At 45.9% G+C, this 14,680-nt stretch overlaps 1 protein-coding gene across 1 annotated transcript; it reads right to left on the reverse strand.

The window, feature by feature from the left end:
- Positions 1-11,543: 11,543 nt before the first annotated feature.
- On the reverse strand, positions 11,544-12,583 carry LOC115985689. Its single transcript, XM_031108606.1, has 2 exons — positions 12,188-12,583; positions 11,544-12,119 (listed from the first exon to the last, which is right to left on the reverse strand). The coding sequence occupies exons 1-2, from the start codon at positions 12,581-12,583 to the stop codon at positions 11,544-11,546; spliced, it is 972 nt and encodes a 323-aa protein (XP_030964466.1).
- Positions 12,584-14,680: the final 2,097 nt, after the last annotated feature.

Raw genomic sequence — 14,680 nt, forward strand, 5'->3', positions numbered from 1 at the left:
ATATGAACAATCTATCGCAAAATGTTTGCCTAATTGAGATTTTGGGGGAAATTAAAATGATGGTTCTGATCTTGCACCTGTGGACTAGTTTTGAGAGAATGGATTGAACTGATTTGATGATGAATTGGAGCCCTGTTCCTCGATCTCCTCTATTGTTGTAATTGAAGAAAAACAAACTTTGATATGATTTGTAATTGAAGCAAGTGAAGAAGAAGAAGAGAGCAAAGATTGAAACTGTGAAATCTTGCTTAATTAAAAACTGTAGAGTACAAGAGTTTTTATAGTACAAAGATCCGACTATAACTAGGGGTGTCAAATGGGCGGGTTTGGGATAGGCATAATTGGATTGGGTGTATAAAATTCATTTACCCAATTAAAATCCATTTAACTAATTGCTTCTAACCCAAACCCAACCCAACCCAATTATTATGGGTAAACCCCAACCCACCCAATTATCAAAATTACCAAAATGCTCCTAAAGTGAAAAACTCCAACACTTTCTTGGATTCCCTTTTCCACTCTCTCTAGTCTCCATTCTTGGTATTAAAAAATTCCACATAAGCACATCCACATCAGCAATTATATTAAAAATCTAAATAAAAAAATATTTTCTTTTCTTTTCTATTTTCTATCACTTTCTTGGCAACCAAACAGTGCAACAAATATTAAGAAATGTCATTTCAAGCTCAAAACTTTCCTGTCCTTGAAACAAATAGAAATTGAAATTCTTCAAGGACGATGAAGGAAAATGAAAAGAGAGAGAGAGCTATGTCTCTGGTGTAGTCAAACTAGCTATTTGGTAAAATAATAACAAAACCCCAAAAAAAATTTCACTATGAATCCAAAAATCAAAGAAATAGTTTTCCAAAATTTCACTGTGAATAACCATGGTGCCACGCACAGGACCATAATCAGCGAGCTTAGTGTTGGCAATGACATCTAGGTACCAAGTGTTGAAGTCTTGCGACCAAGGCGTGATGACTCGATCTCTGTCCAGGTTGACTCGGCTCTTCGCGTTGCTATCGACTCATTATTCCTCACTTGCCGTCTCCGCAGCCGTAGTTCCCTGAGCCGACGAGAATGGAGTAGCAAATAGCGACGGCAGCAGCTTCTAAAACTGAAACCGGTGGCTCCGACTCCACTGTAGAAACGCCAGTGATCACCGTCGTAGAAACGCCGGAGATCATTTGCCGGAGAGAATTTGACGAAGAAGAGTGAGGGAAAATGAAAACCTAAAACAGTGAAAAGTCTGAGGTTTTTTTTTTTTTTTTTTTTTTAAAAAAATTGGGAAGGGTTGTGTTGAATTTGGGTATATTATTTTTGGGTTAAATGGGGCCCAATGGGTTTTTAGTTAAAACCCAATAATCATTGGGACTAATTGGGTTGATGCCCATTTAACCCAACTAATTATTGGATGGGTTTGGGTTCAATTAGAGTGGGTGGGTTTGGGTGGGCAAATGGGTTTGGGCTTATTTCGCCACCCCTAACTAAAACTCATAGCTATCTTTCCACATTATGTGGATCAAGCATGTGAATCAAGGAAACAGAATCCAACAGACTATAACTGTAATACGCGCCAAAACTCTAACTAAACTTGACTTGGAACAGTGACAATACGATACCGTTTCAAGCTTAAGAATCAGATAATAAGTAAAAGAAATAGTGCGTTTCATGTGTCATTATAATTCAAATCTGCAACGGTCTCCAACGGTAACTCCCAAATGTACATCTTCAACCTCTGGCACTTTAATCCCTAATCCAATCAAATCATGTTTCAGTAGCTTGCTTCAATCTTGGCTTAGGTCTAAGATGATTAGTATCTTCAACATCCCCCCTCAAACGACAGAGGGAGAAATCCACCATGAGTTTGCCTCGCTGAAAGAGAAATGAAGGAGCAGGTAATGGCTTGGTGAAGATATCAGCAAGATTATCCTTACGAAACACAAAACGAATTCTCAAATCATGACACAAAACCTTCTCACGAACATAGTGATAATCAACTTCAATATGTTTATTGCGAGAATGGAAGACAGGATTAGTAGCAAGAGCAAGCGCAAAGACATTGTCACACCACAAGACAGGGATGTGAGGAAGAAAGATGCGCAACTCCTTGAAAAGAATGCGCAGCCAAGAAATCTTAGTAGCAGTGGAAGCCAATGCACGATATTCAGCTTCTATGGAAGAGCGTGAGATAGTGGGTTGTTTCTTAGTGGACCAAGAGACAGGGCTTGGACCAAGAAACACAAGCAAGCCAGAAGTGGAATGACGATCTGAAGGGTCTCCAACCTAATCTGCATCTAAGAAAGCAATTAGAGAAAGAGGGCCAAGAGTAAAGGAGATCACATGATGCAGAGTGCCACGGATGTAGCGCAAAACACGCTTGGCAGCCTCTAAATGAGTAGCAGTAGGAGAAGCCATGAATTGACACAATTGATGCACACTAAAGGCAAGATCAGGCCGAGTGAAAAAAGGGCACCAACCATGCTACAATACTCAGAGGGATTAAAAAGAGGAGTCCCATCATGAGGCACCAATCTAATAGAAGGGCAGCATGGAGTCTTAGTGGGTTTAGCATTCTCCATGTGGAATTTGTGAAGGACATCTGAGGCATATTTAGACTATGTAAAAGTGAGACCAAACTGAGACCTGGTGATCTGAATACCAAGAAAGTAATGAAGAGAACCAAGGTCCTTGAGCTTAAATGCAGTACCAAGAGCAGCAATGAGAGAAGAGATATAGGATGATCTCTTGCTTGTGATGATGATATCATCTACATAGAACAGGAAGTAGATGATGGTGCCATGATCATGATAGATAAACAAAGAACTGTTAGCCACAAAAGCAACAAAACCAAGGTACAAAAGATGAAAGGTAAACCTTTCAAACCATGCCCTTGGGGCTTGCTTAAGTCCATAGAGAGATTTGTGCAATTTGCACACATAATAGGGATGAGCAGCATCAACATAACCTGGTGATTGCTGCATGAAGACTTCCTTCTTGAGATGACCATGAAGAAAGGCATTAGAAACATCTAATTGCCTCAAGGGCCAATTGCAACTCACAACAATTGCAAGGATCAATCTCACAGTGGCTGGCTTGATGACAGGGCTAAAAGTCTTAAAGTAGTCAATTCTTGGTTGCTGATGAAAACATTTAGCCACAAGCCTAGCCTTGTAACGAGCAATAGACCCATCACTATTTAACTTCAACTTAAGCACCCACTTACACCCAACCAGATTAGCATGAAGAGGAGCAGGAACCAAAGACCATGTATTTTGCCTTTGTAAAGCCTGAAATTCAACATCCATAGCTTCACACCATTGGGGATATTAGGAGGCAACTTTATAGGATGGTGGTTCTATTTATGTACAATCAAGAACAGATTTATAACAGAACTTAGGTTTGGGTTTGGTAATACCACTTTTGGACCTAGTTTACATAGGATAGTGGTTAGTAGGAGGAAGAGAAGGTGGTAAGGAATTAATAGTAAAGGAGTCAGGCAAAGCAGTAGTAGAAAGATTAGGAAGAGTGGAAATTGATAAGTCTTGAGAAGAAGAGTGGGTGTAGACTGGTAAGGGAGAAGGAAGACTAGGTTGAGAATGGTGAATATTGGGAGAGGGTGACTGAGGTTAAGGAGGAAGATGGGAGAGGGTAGGTCTGGACAGATGTGAAGAGGATGGAGTGTAAGGACCAAGAAGAGAAGGATGATTAGAAGAATGAAGGAAGAGCAGATTTGATAACCACAGAGAGGCAGATAAGTCTGAGAGTGAAGAAGTAGGACTATGTAAGGGTGCCTGGAAGTGTGAAGTGATGAAGACTGAAGATCAAGACACAGATAACCCTTACAAGTAGGAGAGTACTCTAGAAAAACACACTCTTTGGTCCTTGGCTCAAGTTTATGAGAAGTATAAACTCTGAGGTTGGGGTAACAAGCACAACCAAAGACCCTAAGTTAAGACAGATCAAGTTAGGTAGAATAAAGTTTGAACCATGGGGAGACATATTGCAAGACAGGTGTTGGTAGCGAATTTACAAGTGTGACTGTAGTAAGCACTACATAAGACCAATAAGTGTGAGGCATGGAGGCTTGAGACAACATAGTGATTGTAGTTTCAATTAAATGCTTGTGTTTCCTCTCAACCAAGCCATTTTTTTGGGAAGTGTAGGGACAGGAAATTTGATGGATAATATCATGTTGTTGAAGATAGGTTTTAAAGGCATAAGAGGTATATTCACCTCCACCATCAAACCTTAAGGTTCTGATTTTAGTTGAGTATTGAGTTTCCACCATGGCTTTAAACAACACAAACTTAGAAAAAACTTCAGATTTAGCTTTAAGCAGAAAAATCCAAGTGAATTGTGTGAAGTGATCAACAAACAAGACATAGTATCTATAATCATCAATAGAAGTCATCGGAGCAGGACCCCAGGCATCAGAATGCACTAATTCAAAGGGAAAAGAAGCATGAAATTGAGATTTGGGAAAAGGAAGATTGTGTATTTTACCATGTAAACAAGGAATACAATTGTGAATGCTTGATGCACAATTATTGAGTACAAATTTTACATCAGGAAAAAGAAATTTAAGAACTTGATCATTGGTGATGAGGATAAAAGAAGCTAACCACATGGACATGAAACTGACGGTTTAATGCAATTCCTACAGGCGTAACAGACGGTGATTATGCTGACGGTCATAGGGTCAGCTGACTCCAAGGCTGACGGCATCACTAGACCGTCACCCAAAAAGGTGAAGGAGGTAAATTGAGGCTGACGGACCGGGAATAAGTTTACTTGCCACCCACGCTACGGATTAGGAAAAGTCTTGCTTCCCACGCTAGATAATATTCAAGGGATCCCCATAAGGAAAAGATCCCATAAAATACGCTCAAGAGGACTCCTATAAGGAAAAGACTTTTACTCCAAGGAAAAGAGGTCAACCATCTACTACTATAAAAACCCAAGCACCCTCACAAACCAAGGTACGCATAATTTACCCTCTCTAGCACTCTAGAGCAGTGAGAATAGTTCTAACTTGACCTTCGGAGGGTGTTTGGCCGGTACCACACCGGTACTCTCTGCTAGGTTATTCCTTTTCGCCGTGTAGGTGTCGTTGGCGATCGTACGAGGAACGTGTGACTCACTGGTGGTATTATTTCCGGCATCATCAGTTGGCGCCGTCTGTGGGGAACGTAGCACATTCTCGCTTCCTAGACAAAAGAGTTACATGGTACTCACTCGCTCAATGGCGACCACCAACGACATTCAAGAAGAAGAAGCCCCTACGACTGCTCTTGAAAGACAGGTGAGGACACTCGCCGCTGCCGTAGAGCGCCTCACCAAACAAAACCACGACCTAGAAGAGCAACTGAAACAGAAGAATGCAGCCCCCAACAACCAAGGAGCAGATCAAGAAGGAACTAGCGCCGACAGAAGAAATCAGGAAGGGCCCCAGGCCAGCAACGCCCCGAGCAAACCAGAACGGCAGAACACGAGCATCCCCTCCCTCGCAGAAACCGCTTCGCCACTTGTTATCGCGGAGATGCAGGCCATGAAGGAACAAATGGAGGTTATGATGAATGCTCTCAAGGGACGAGTATCAAGCGACCTAGACGACCTTGTCAACCGAACTAACTCGTCGTTCACCGCCACCGTCAACTCCTACCCTTTACCAAGTAAGTTCCACATGCCACAGATAGACAGTTATGACGGGGTCAAGGACCCACTGGACCACCTGGAGACCTTCAAGACCCTAATGCACCTTCAAGGAGTAGCGGATGCCATCATGTGTAGGGCCTTCCCTACAACACTGAAGAGCGCAGTGAGAATTTGGTTCAGCCGACTGACACCAAACTCTATCAGCACCTTCAAAGAGCTCAGCGCTCAGTTTACCGCACACTTCATTGGAGGCCATCGATACAAGAAGTCTACAGCGTGCTTGATGAGCATGAAACATCGAGAAGATGAAACTTTAAGGGCTTACATCTCCCGTTTCAACAAAGAGGCACTCTCGGTCGACGAAGCCGACGATAAGATCCTTGTTGCGGCATTCACGAATGGCTTGAAGAAGGGAAAGTTTCTATTTTCCCTATACAAAAACGACCCTAAGACCATGTCGGAAGTACTTTATCGCGCCACAAAGTATATGAACCCTGAAGATGCACTGTTGGCTCGAGAAGAGAAGCCAAGGAAAAGAGAAAGGCAGGAAGACAATCGGCAGGACCAAGGCCGAAAGAAGACAAGAACAGGAGACCGGAGGGAAGAAAGGCGCCCTAGACCCATGGGGGGAAGGTTCACGAGCTTCACTTCGCTAACAGCCCCGGTAGATCAAGTCCTTATGCAAATCAAGGACGAAGAGGCTCTGACGTTCCCAGGAAAACTGAAAAGCGACCCCAACAAACGTTCCCGGGATAAGTATTGCCGTTTTCACCGCGACCACGGCCACGACACGGCTGATTGCTATGACCTCAAGCAGCAGATTGAGGCCCTTATCAGATAAGGAAAGCTGCAGAGATTCGTTAGCAAGGAGAAAGCGGATCCCCCCGCACAAGACCAGCACCCCCGACGGGACAATGAGCGACCGAGGTCTCCGATCGGGGATATCAGGATGATCGTAGGAGGAACGGCTGCCGTCGGGTCATCCAAGAAAGCCCGCAAGACCTATCTTCGGATGGTACAAAATGTTCAACTGACGGGAGTCGTGCCGAAGATAGCACGGAGAGAAGGTCCCATAATCGGATTCTCAGAGGAAGACGCGCGACGCCTTCACCATCCACATGATGATGCGCTCGTCATCAGCCTGCGTGTGGGAGACTACAACATGCACCGGGTACTGGTCGACAATGGCAATTCAGTGGATATTTTATACTATACAGCGTTCCAGCAGATGAAGATCGACAGGGAGCGATTGATCCCAACAAACGCCCCGCTTGTTGGCTTCGGCGGGAGCCGGGTATTCCCATTGGGCGCAATCACATTATCCGTCATTGTAGGCGATTACCCTTAACAGATAGCCAGGGACGTGACATTCTTGGTAGTCGATTGCTCATCAGCCTACAACGCTATCCTCGGGCGGCCCACGCTCAACTCATGGAAGGCAGTAACTTCCACCTACCACCTAATGATAAAGTTCCCGACTGACTACGGAGTAGGGGAACTGCGCGGGAGTCAGATGGCCGCACGCGAATGCTACATAGCCATGATGGAAATGGAGGATCAGGTTCAGGCTTTAAGCATAGAAGAGCGCCGGGCGGTAACAGAGCCGGTTGAGAAGTTAGAAGAGATACCCCTTGACAGTTTCGATCCTAGCCAAACGACCAAAATTGGAACGCTCGCTAACACCACGATCCGTCAGGAGCTCATAACCTTCCTCAGACGTAATCGAGACGTATTCGCGTAGGGTCATGAAGATATGCCGGGAATAAATCCTTCAGTCATGGTGCACAGGTTGAACGTATCGCCCGCCTTTCCACCTATCAGACAAAAAAAGAGAGTGTTTGCCCCCGAGCGAGACCGAGCCATAGCAGAAGAAGTCAGAAAGCTACGGGAAGCAAGTTTTATTAGGGAAGTGTACTATCCCGACTGGTTAGCAAATGTGGTGATGGTCAAAAAGGCGAGCGGGAAATGGCGCATGTGCGTGGACTTCACCGACCTCAACAAAGCCTGCCTCAAGGATAGCTACCCCCTCCCGAGGGTCGATGTCCTAGTAGACTCTACGGCTCGACACCAGTTGCTGAGCTTCATGGACGCTTTCTCGGGGTACAACCAAATCCGAATGCATGAAGCCGATCAAGAGAAAATGTCGTTCGTAACCAGCCAAGGCCTCTTCTGTTACAAGGTGATGCCCTTCGGTCTGAAGAACGCAGGCACAACATATCAGAGACTCATGAACAAAATGTTCGCGCAGCAGATTGGGAGGAATGTCCAAGTCTATGTGGATGACATGTTGGTAAAAAGCCGAAGTGAGGAAGATCATCTAGAAGATCTCAAAGAAACATTCGACACACTTCGTTCCTACAACATGAAGCACAATCTAGGAAAATGTGCCTTTGGAGTAACAACAGGAAAATTCTTAGGATTCATGGTATCTCAGAGGGGCATTGAAGCAAATCCGGACAAGATCCGGGCCATCTTGGAGATGGCACCACCAAGAAATGTGAAGGAGGTGCAAAGCCTCAACGGAAAGATAGCGGCACTAAACAGGTTCGTATCAAGGGCCACGGACAAGTGTCTACCCTTCTTCCGAACATTGAAGAAATCCTTCGAGTGGACTGACGAATGCCAGCAAGCATTCGAAGAATTGAAGGTTTACCTCTCCTCCCCACCATTACTAAGCCCGTCACAGCCAGGAGAAGAACTTTTTCTCTATCTAGCCGTCTCCCCCGCGGCCGTTAGCGCGGCCTTGATCAGAGAAGAAGAGAAAGTGCAGAAGCCCGTATACTATGCAAGCCGAGCGCTTCATGGTGCCGAAGAAAGATACCCGCCCATGGAAAAACTTGCCTTTGCGTTAATTACGGCAGCCCGCAAGCTCAAACCATACTTCCAAGCCCATACAGTAAACGTCCTAACTGACAAGCCCTTAAGGCGAGCAATAAGCAATCCCGAGGCCGCGGGACGATTGGCATTATGGACTATAGAATTGAGCGAATTTGATATTCAATACCGCCCACGGACTGCCATCAAGGGACAGATCATCGCCGACTTTATAGCTGAGTTCACTCATGATGAAGATAAGGGGGCAGCAGAGTCCCCTCAATGGAGTATATATACAGACGGGTCATCCAACAGACAAGCCGCAGGGGCCGGCATTGTGCTATTATCGCCCGAAGGAGACACCATTGAATGTATGGTCCGTCTCGGCTTCCCCGCCACCAACAATGAATCAGAGTATGAAGCTCTGATAGCAGGGCTCGACCTCGCCAAAGCAGCAGGTGCCGCGAGGGTAGTCATCTACTGCGACTCACAGGTCGTCACTAACCAAATAAATGGAGACTACGAGTGCAAGGGCGAAAGGATGAAGAAGTACCTTAACGAAGTAAAAGCGAGAATGGATGACCTAGAAGCCAAAGTCGTCCAAATTCCCAGAGAAGAAAACGAGCGAGCCGACTGCCTCGCGAAGGCCGCTTCAGTAGAACAAATGGTCATCCCTGGTAATGTACTCTCCTTCGTGCAGCTTTCTCCGCTAATAGATCTCGGCAACGTGTAGGAAATATGCTCCGACGGAAGCTGGACGACGCCCTTAGTTTCATACCTGAAAGAGGGGGTCTTACCCGACGAAAAGGAAGCCGCAAGGAAACTTAAGGTCCAAGCAGCGAGGTTCGTCCTCATAAAAGACGTCCTTTACAAAAGAGGTTTCTCCCGACCATATTTGAGATGCTTGGGTATGGAAGAGGCTGATTACGTCATGCGAGAGGTACATGAAGGAATCTGCGGAAACCACTCAGGGTCCAGATCGTTGGTACACAAGCTTGTGTGAGCAGGGTACTATTGGCCCACCATGCAGAAGGACGCCGAAGCCTACGTCAGGGCCTGCGACAAATGCCAAAGGTTCAGCAACATTATTAGGCAACCAACCGAAGAGCTGACCCCGATGACGGCCCCATGGCCGTTCGCATAATGGGGATTGGACATTATGGGACCATTCCCTACAGCCGTACGACAGCTGAAATTCCTGATAGTGGGCATCGACTATTTCACGAAATGGGTGGAAGCTGAAGCTCTGGAAATGATTACGGAGAAGAACGTGCGGAGCTTTGTCTGGAGATGCATCATATGCAGGTTTGGCATTCCTAGAGTCTTTGTCTCGGACAATGGGAGGCAGTTCGACAACGACCATTTCTGGGATTTTTGCTCACAGTTAGGAATAAAGAACCACTACTCCTCCCCCGCCCACCCTCAAGCTAATGGACAAGTTGAAGTCACAAACCGATCCTTGCTCAAGATCATCAAGACTCGGCTCGAGGGGGCAAAGGGTATATGGCCCGAAGAATTGCCGAGTATACTATGGGCATACAGGACGACGGCAAGAACACCCACAGGAGAGACACCGTTCCGCCTGACGTACGGAGGCAAAGCAGTCATCCCGACCGAAGTCGGACTCACGAGCTACAGGGTACACAACCACGATGAGAACAAAAACGACGAGGCTATGCGACTACAGCTCGACCTAGTAGACGAGATCAGAGCAGCAGCAGAACAAAGGCTCGCCAGGTACCAGGACCGCATGGCCAAACACTACAACTCTCGGGTTCGACATAGAGACTTCCAAGTTGGAGACCTTGTTCTCAGAAAGGTCATGGGCGCCGCTAGAGACCCTACCCAAGGGAAACTCGGTCCCAATTGGGAAGGTCCTTATCGAGTTTCGTCGTGGCAAAGGAAAGGTACTTACCACCTGGAAACGTTGGAGGGACAGAAACTACCACACCCATGGAACACCGAGCACCTACGAAAGTACTACCAATGAGAGCGGCAGCATGAAGAGCAACCTCTTTTCTATTTTAAATTATAGTTTTACTCAGATTTATCATTTACATTAGTTTTTTTTGCAACAATACTTTTTAGCCCAAGGGGCAGAACTTGGTTTTAATTACTTTCATTTAGATGCATGACAATAAGAGGAGTTTTATTCAGAAATTGCTGAAGTATATTTTTTCTACGGTCCACTTAGTTCATGACCAAAAACGACTAAGTCCATAACACACGGGCTAAAAAGAAACCGACGGATTAACAAAGGTGTCAAAGACATCAAGGCAAAGGCCAAGAAAATAACGGTCCGGAAAGGCTAAAGCAAAAAAGCTGACGGTCTAATAGATGAAGCTATCATCATATGGACCAGGCCTTAAAAACTGACGGACTAATAAAGGTGTCAAAGATATCAAGGCTAAGGCCAAGAAAATAACGGTCCGGAAAGGCTAAAGCGAAAAAGCTGACGGTCCAATAGATGAAGCTATCATCGTATGGACCAGGCCTTAAAAACGGACGGACAAATGAAGGTGTCAAAGACATCAAGGCTAAGGCCAAGAAAACAACGGTCCGGAAAGGCTAAAGCAAAAAAGCTGACGGTCCAATAGTTGAAGCTATCATCAAATGGACCATGACTTATAAACCGACGGACCAACAAAGAACCAAACAACAAGTCTAAGACCGAGAGCGTGACGGTCCAATAAAGTCAACATCAAAAAGTTCACGGTCCAATAGATGAAAATATCATCATATGGACTAGGTCCTAGAACTAACGGACCTATAAGGCTGACGGTCCAATAGATGACGGTCTAACGAAAAAGTAAGACCCTACTTACAAACGTGGTTCCCAAACCAACAAGCCCGTAGAAATGACAAAAAAAAGGCTAAAAAATCAAAAGGTAACGATCTCATCAAATAAATGGGGCCATAAGAAATTAGTCAATAAAAGAATCAGTATACATGTTCAAAGCAATGGATTCCAAGTGCCATAAAAAAGGGCAGATAGAATTACAAGTAAAAAGCCCAATAAACGAAAGGGCATTTAAAAACATTGTTCAAAAATTAAAATAAATAAGCCAGGGTTAAGTGGCAGGAACATCCTTGGAGACCCCGTCAGCTTTATCCTTGGCAATTTGTGCTGTATCTGAAGACTCGGCAGGGATAGTGACGGCTGGCTGGGCTAAAATAACTCCGGCATCATTAAGCAAAGAGTCCAAATTGAGGGGTTCGTCACCTTTGTCAGCAACAGTTTCGCGAGCAGGAGTCATCGGCACGGAGGCATCCATGGTAATTCCGGATAGATCCAACTCTGGATAAGCTGACGCTACTTGCTTCAGACAATCATCGAAACCTGTGCCATAATAATCAGCGCAGGAATCAATAAATGACTGGGTTGTCTTGAATTTTTGGACCGCGTCAGTCCCAGCCGTCTCTACTTGTGCACGTAAGGATGAAACCTCCTCCTCAAGCTTCTTCTGCTGACCCTCAGCCTCTCCCAACTTCTCCTTTACATCCTTCAGATCTGAGTTTAAGAGACGGACGGCCTCCTTATATTGCGCCTGCTGATCCATCAGATTGGCGTTATGCCTCCTAACCCGAGAAACGACGCCTTCTTTGGCCACGCACCGGTCTTGAAGTGCTTTTACACGAACCAAGGCCTGAAGGAAGTACAACCGTCAGCCATTAAGCAAGGCAAATATTAAATTGATCAAAGTAAGAAGCATACCCGTGCTATGTCAAAGAAAGCTGACGCTCCCAGGTCCTCCGTCCCTAGCTGAGCACAAGGATCCAGATCTGTCTGTTTTATGAGAGATTCTACCCCCTCAACAGCATAATCATTGTGGGTCAACAAGCAACGGGGTCCCCCAATGACGGGACCGGAAGAGATCATCACTCCTTTCCCAGCACCGTGACTAGACTTGGGAGGCGACTTCGTGGAAGGCACATCCCCTGGACTGACGGCTACCTTCTTAGAAGGAGGATCGTCCTTTCCGTCAGCCTTCCTCTTAACTGAACTCTTCAAAGAAGAATGAGGGGTTGACGCTCCTTCTTTTCCCTTGGCTTTCTCCTCCTCCTTCTTACGGGCAGCAGCGGCCCTCACCCTTTGCTTCGTAGCTTCCATCTCTACGCAAAATAAACTGACGGATCAGTAATAGCCGACGAAATAAATAAACCGACGAGTCATGTAAGGCATCGACTTACGTTTACGAGAAAATTCTTCCAACCTCCGAGCTTCAGCCGTCGGCTCTGGACCCCCACAATACAAATGGAGAGTGTCTAGGGTGATCAAGTCCCTACACTTCTGTTGCTCAAGCGGTATGCCAAGTATCCGACGGATGAATTCCCTTTGTTCGTCAGATATCTCCGGGCGAGCGCTAGCTGAAATAAAAGGGAATAGACGGTGTTAAAAGAGACGGTCTTGAGAAAACCCCCTGATGAATAAGAAGAGACGGTAGAAAGAAAGACAAGGGGGCAACCTGACTCCCTAATATAAGCCCAAGTGTTATCAAAATAACCACCGGGCAGCGTATCCCACTCATCTGGACGGCACACCCAGTCCGTCCCTTTAACAAAGAAAAATATACTCTTCCAATTCCTATTGGAGTCTGGCATATCAGACACCAATCTTAAGCTCTTCTCACGAGGAGCAAAATGGTAGGTTCCCTTGGCAGATACTTTATGCTGGGGTCTGTAGCAATAAAAGAACTCGTCTAGCGAAAGGTGACGGTTCCCCCCACTCAAGCGACCCCAAAGGATCTCAGTACCAATGAAGATCCTCCAGGCATTCGGAGCAATTTGGCTGACGGACAATCCCAAAAAATCCGCCAGCTGACGGTGTAAAGCCGTCAGTGGTAATCTAAGGCCTGCTGCGAACATGGCATCGTACATCCCCACATCAGCAGTCCTCCCTGTATAACACCTCTCGTTTTTTCTAGGGAGACGGATAGGAATGTGGTCTGGGATTTGGAAACGGGTACGCAACTCGTTAAGAACTCTGTTGCTCATCTTTGGAAGGAATTTATTGACGGCTCACTCCTCCGAGAGGATGAAGGGACGGTTACCTCCAGAACTCCCTGAAGTTCCCTCACAGGACTCTTCGTCACCTTCATCCCCATTTCCGTCACTACTAACCTCGTCACCTTCATCCCTATCCCCGTCACTATCCGTCTCCTCGTCGCCTTCATCCCCGTTCCCGTCAACAACAATTTCCTCGCCTCTCCCCTCGACCTCAACCTCACTTAACACTTTATCCCTAACTCCCTCGACATGGTCTTCTATGTCAATACTAGGGGACTGGGCTGACGTTTCTTTTCCTGACGATTCAGAAAAGCCGTCGGACTCTTGACCTGAGCCAAAGAATTCGTCGTAGCCCGCTCCATCGCGGACTGACGACTGATTACTCGACGCGTCACTTGACATCTGACTACCTACAAGTGACGGATATACTCTAAGTTCCTAGACTGACGTTCTCGATAAAAAAAAATTTTCAGGCAAAAGTAAAAAAGAAAAAAGCAAAGGAAAGGAAAGAAGAACTTACAGGTGAAGCAGATCTTGGGAGTGACGGTGTTGATAACTGCTGACGGATCAAATTGGGAGTAAGGGCGACGGATTCTCTCTCGAAAAGTCAGCGAGGTTGAAATGGCGAAATGAGGCAAGGGGCATGGTATTTATATAAAAGGAAAACGCACGGAAAGCGAGGCGACGCCCGTGCCCAGGAACGAGGCCAATGATTGTGCGCCACGTGACCCTGCATTTAATAGCTCGAAGATCGAGGAGTCATTTATAATCGGCTTTTCTAATCATCCTTTCGTTCTAACTCCACATGCTGACGGTCTTAGGCGTCGAACATGTGGAGTAGGGGGCAACTGATGAGGATAAAAGAAGCTAACCACACGGACATGAAACTGACTGTTTAATGCAATTCCTGCGGGCGTAACAGACGGTGATTATGCTGACGGTCATAGGGTCAGCTGACTCCAAGGCTGACGGCATCACTAGACTGTCACCCAAAAAGGTGAAAGAGGTAAATTGAGGCTGACGGACCGGGAATAAGTTTACTTGCCACCCACGCTACGGATTAGGAAAAGTCTTGCTTCCCACGCTAGATAATATTCAAGGGATCCCCATAAGGAAAAGATCCCATAAAATACGCTCAAGAGGACTCCTATAAGGAAAAGACTTTTACTCCAAGGAAAAGAGGTCAACCATCTACTACTAT

Source organism: Quercus lobata, chromosome 4, assembly GCF_001633185.2.
Source record: "Quercus lobata isolate SW786 chromosome 4, ValleyOak3.0 Primary Assembly, whole genome shotgun sequence".
Taxonomy (NCBI): domain Eukaryota; kingdom Viridiplantae; phylum Streptophyta; class Magnoliopsida; order Fagales; family Fagaceae; genus Quercus; species Quercus lobata.

Bases quoted from the DNA above. Each gene is read 5' to 3' on its own strand.
- LOC115985689 (XM_031108606.1), bottom strand. From the start codon at position 12,583: ATGGAAGCTACGAAGCAAAGGGTGAGGGCCGCTGCTGCCCGTAAGAAG. The intron at 12,120-12,187 runs GTATGCTTCTTA...TACTTCCTTCAG, and splicing joins CTTTCTTTGACATAGCACGG to GCCTTGGTTCGTGTAAAAGC.